Source organism: Miscanthus floridulus, chromosome 7, assembly GCF_019320115.1.
Source record: "Miscanthus floridulus cultivar M001 chromosome 7, ASM1932011v1, whole genome shotgun sequence".
Taxonomy (NCBI): Eukaryota; Viridiplantae; Streptophyta; class Magnoliopsida; order Poales; family Poaceae; genus Miscanthus; species Miscanthus floridulus.
Genome location: NC_089586.1, coordinates 43,918,387 through 43,920,969, shown reverse-complemented (window position 1 = coordinate 43,920,969; position 2,583 = coordinate 43,918,387). Strand labels below are relative to the sequence as shown.

General features: G+C 61.9%; 1 protein-coding gene across 1 annotated transcript; it reads left to right on the top strand.

Annotated features, from left to right (window-relative positions):
• The first annotated feature begins 562 nt into the window (after window positions 1-562).
• LOC136463121 (probable F-box protein At4g22030) lies at window positions 563-2,173 on the top strand. Its single transcript, XM_066462152.1, has one exon. It carries the CDS (start codon window positions 673-675, stop codon window positions 1,978-1,980), a length of 1,308 nt encoding a protein of 435 aa, XP_066318249.1. The 5' UTR covers window positions 563-672; the 3' UTR covers window positions 1,981-2,173.
• Window positions 2,174-2,583: the final 410 nt, after the last annotated feature.

The following is a 2,583-nucleotide window of genomic DNA, read 5'->3' as shown; positions in this document are numbered from 1 at the left end:
GCCTCAATCTCGGTGCTTAGCAAGCTCGTAACACAGGGGTGTTACAATCCGCTAGTGTGAAAAAGAACCTAAAGTGACCACAATCCTGTAAATATTTTTAACTAAAGTTCCCAAATATGCCACTACTATATAATGTAAATATATAACACAAGACGGCCCTCTAAGTTTACATACATTAAAAAGAATACCGTGCAGTAGTTTTACAATTTAACTACAATTCCAACAGAATCCTAGGCACTTTTGAAGCGAAACCTGCTTGTGTTATGGATGATGGCATGATGTACTCACTACAAAGTGGAATGAAAATGGAACGGAGGAGAGCCAGCTAGCAAGCGGCGCACTCACGGACGGTACGATGGAGTCAGACAACGCGGAGCCGCGGACGGGTGTACGGACCGGACCAGGTTGCCTGCCAGAAACGGTCTCCCTCCCTCCAAGCTTGGACGCGATCCCATCTCGGGGATTCACCCAGCCCACCGGGTCAGACGTTTCCACCCACCGCGCCGTCTCCTCTCCACTCGTCCTATAAATATCCTCGCCCCTCGCTCCCAGCTCTCATCAACCCACTGCCGCTGCCACCGACCCAGCTCTCACATTCTCATCAGTCGTCGCCCATCCAAATCCACTCCAAGCGACCTCGATCCGAACACGGACACCTGATCCAAATCGGCCATGGCGGCGGCTCTTCAGGCACAGCGCCTCTTCCTGACGGCTTCCACCTCCTCGTCCTCGTCACTCACGACGCGGCCGCGCCGGACCACGGCCGCCCCCTGCCGCGCCGGCCTGCGCGTGCCGTCTGGTGTCCAGACAACAACCGCGTCCTCCATCCCGGCGGACGGCGGCCTCAAGCAGGACTGGATCGACGTGACCACCACCAGCGGCAGCATCGCCTCCTCCCCCGCCGACCGCAACACGGCGATCGACAAGCTCCGCGCGGTGGCGGAGGCCGCGGCGGACCGCGCCGAGATGCACGACATCATCGGGCGGCAGCGGGACAACTGGAACCACCTGCTGCTCCACTCCACCAACTCCCTGACGCTGGCGGCCTCCGTGATGGCCGCGCTGGCGCCCGCCGCGCCGGGAACCGTGGCCGCGCTCAAGGCCTCGGCGGGGGTCCTCCTCGCCACGGCCGCCGTCACCATGGCCGCCGTCAACAGGGTGCAACCGTCGCAGCTCGCCGAGGAGCAGCGCAACGCCACGCGCCTATGGAGGCAGCTGGAGCGCGACGTCCGCGCCACGCTCCAGCACGAGGCGCAGCAGGTGACCCAGGCCGACGTGCAGGACGCCATGGACAGGGTCCTCGCGCTGGACGCCGCGTACCCGCTGCCGCTGCTCCCGGGGATGCTGGAGAAGTTCCCCAAGGCCGTGGAGCCCGCGCGGTGGTGGCCGCGCCGCCGCCCGCAGCAACAGCCGAAGAGCAGCAGCACCACCACCCGGTCCAGGAGCTTCGGTCGCCGCGGCGTCCGCACCACCTCCAACGGGTGGAGCCAGGAGCTGGAGGAGGAGATGCGCGGCCTGCTGCGCGTGCTCCGTGCCAAGGACGAGCACCAGTACCTAACGGTGGGGAAGCTGGTGCTGTCCATCAACCGCGGCCTCGCCGTGGCGGGGCCCGCGCTGGCCGGCACCGCCGCGGTGGCCGCGGCCTTCATCGGGACCGGCGACGGCGCGTGGGCGTCCGGCGCCGCGGCGGCGTGCGGCGCGCTGGCGGCGGCGGTGAACACGGTGGAGCACGGCGCGCAGCTGGGCATGCTGTTCGAGCTGCTGCGCAACTGCGCCGGGTTCTACCGCAAGGTGCAGGAGGACATCGAGGCCGCCCTGGGGGAGGCCGACGTGGAGCGGCGGGAGAACGGGGAGGTGTTCCGGACCAAGGTCGCCCTGCTGCTGGGCCGCGACGCGGCGGAGCTCCGGCAGTTCAGAAGGATGGCGTCGGCGTCGGTGAAGGATGACGACATCAAGGACTACGCCGGGAAACTCTTCTGATCACAGTTCAGGCGGATGTGCATATATACCATCTAAACGCGGATTAATTAGTTCGAGCACAAATTGAGGTGTTCGTGCATACTAGGACTCTAGGTAGGAAGAGGAAATTCCATTCCATAGATTCTTTTTTGTAAGTAGCAATCCTCATTCATTATTCGAACTGTGAAATGACAATTCTTTGATTGAGATTATATTCGCCGGCCCATCTCGTTGGATCCCAATTCCCAATTAGAGTAAGTTTGACACGCCTGATCGTCCTTCTGATTCTGAATCAACAAGCTGAGGTTACATGTATGTATGCATAGGAGTATGTTGCAACGGTAGTGTGATCTGCTGCTACCACCCACCAGTGTCATGCGCGCCTGCCGCGCTCACGGAGTCGTGGGCTCGTGGGTGGCGGCGCGCGGGCGCTGGGGTCGCGTTGGCCTTGCTGCATGCCTGCATACTACGAGCTGTGTTGTGCCACCAACCGACGCGAAACGAGACCAGGGGTCACATGGTCTTTGTCCCTTTGTGTGTGCTGGCCATGGCCAGCGTTTCACACGGACTTGTTTTCAATTGTCTGTCCGCCATGCGTGCCGACGAGACAAAAACGGGCGTTCG

Excerpts from the sequence above, each read along its gene's own strand:
- LOC136463121 (XM_066462152.1), top strand. The coding sequence starts at position 673 with ATGGCGGCGGCTCTTCAGGCACAGCGCCTCTTCCTGACGGCTTCCACC.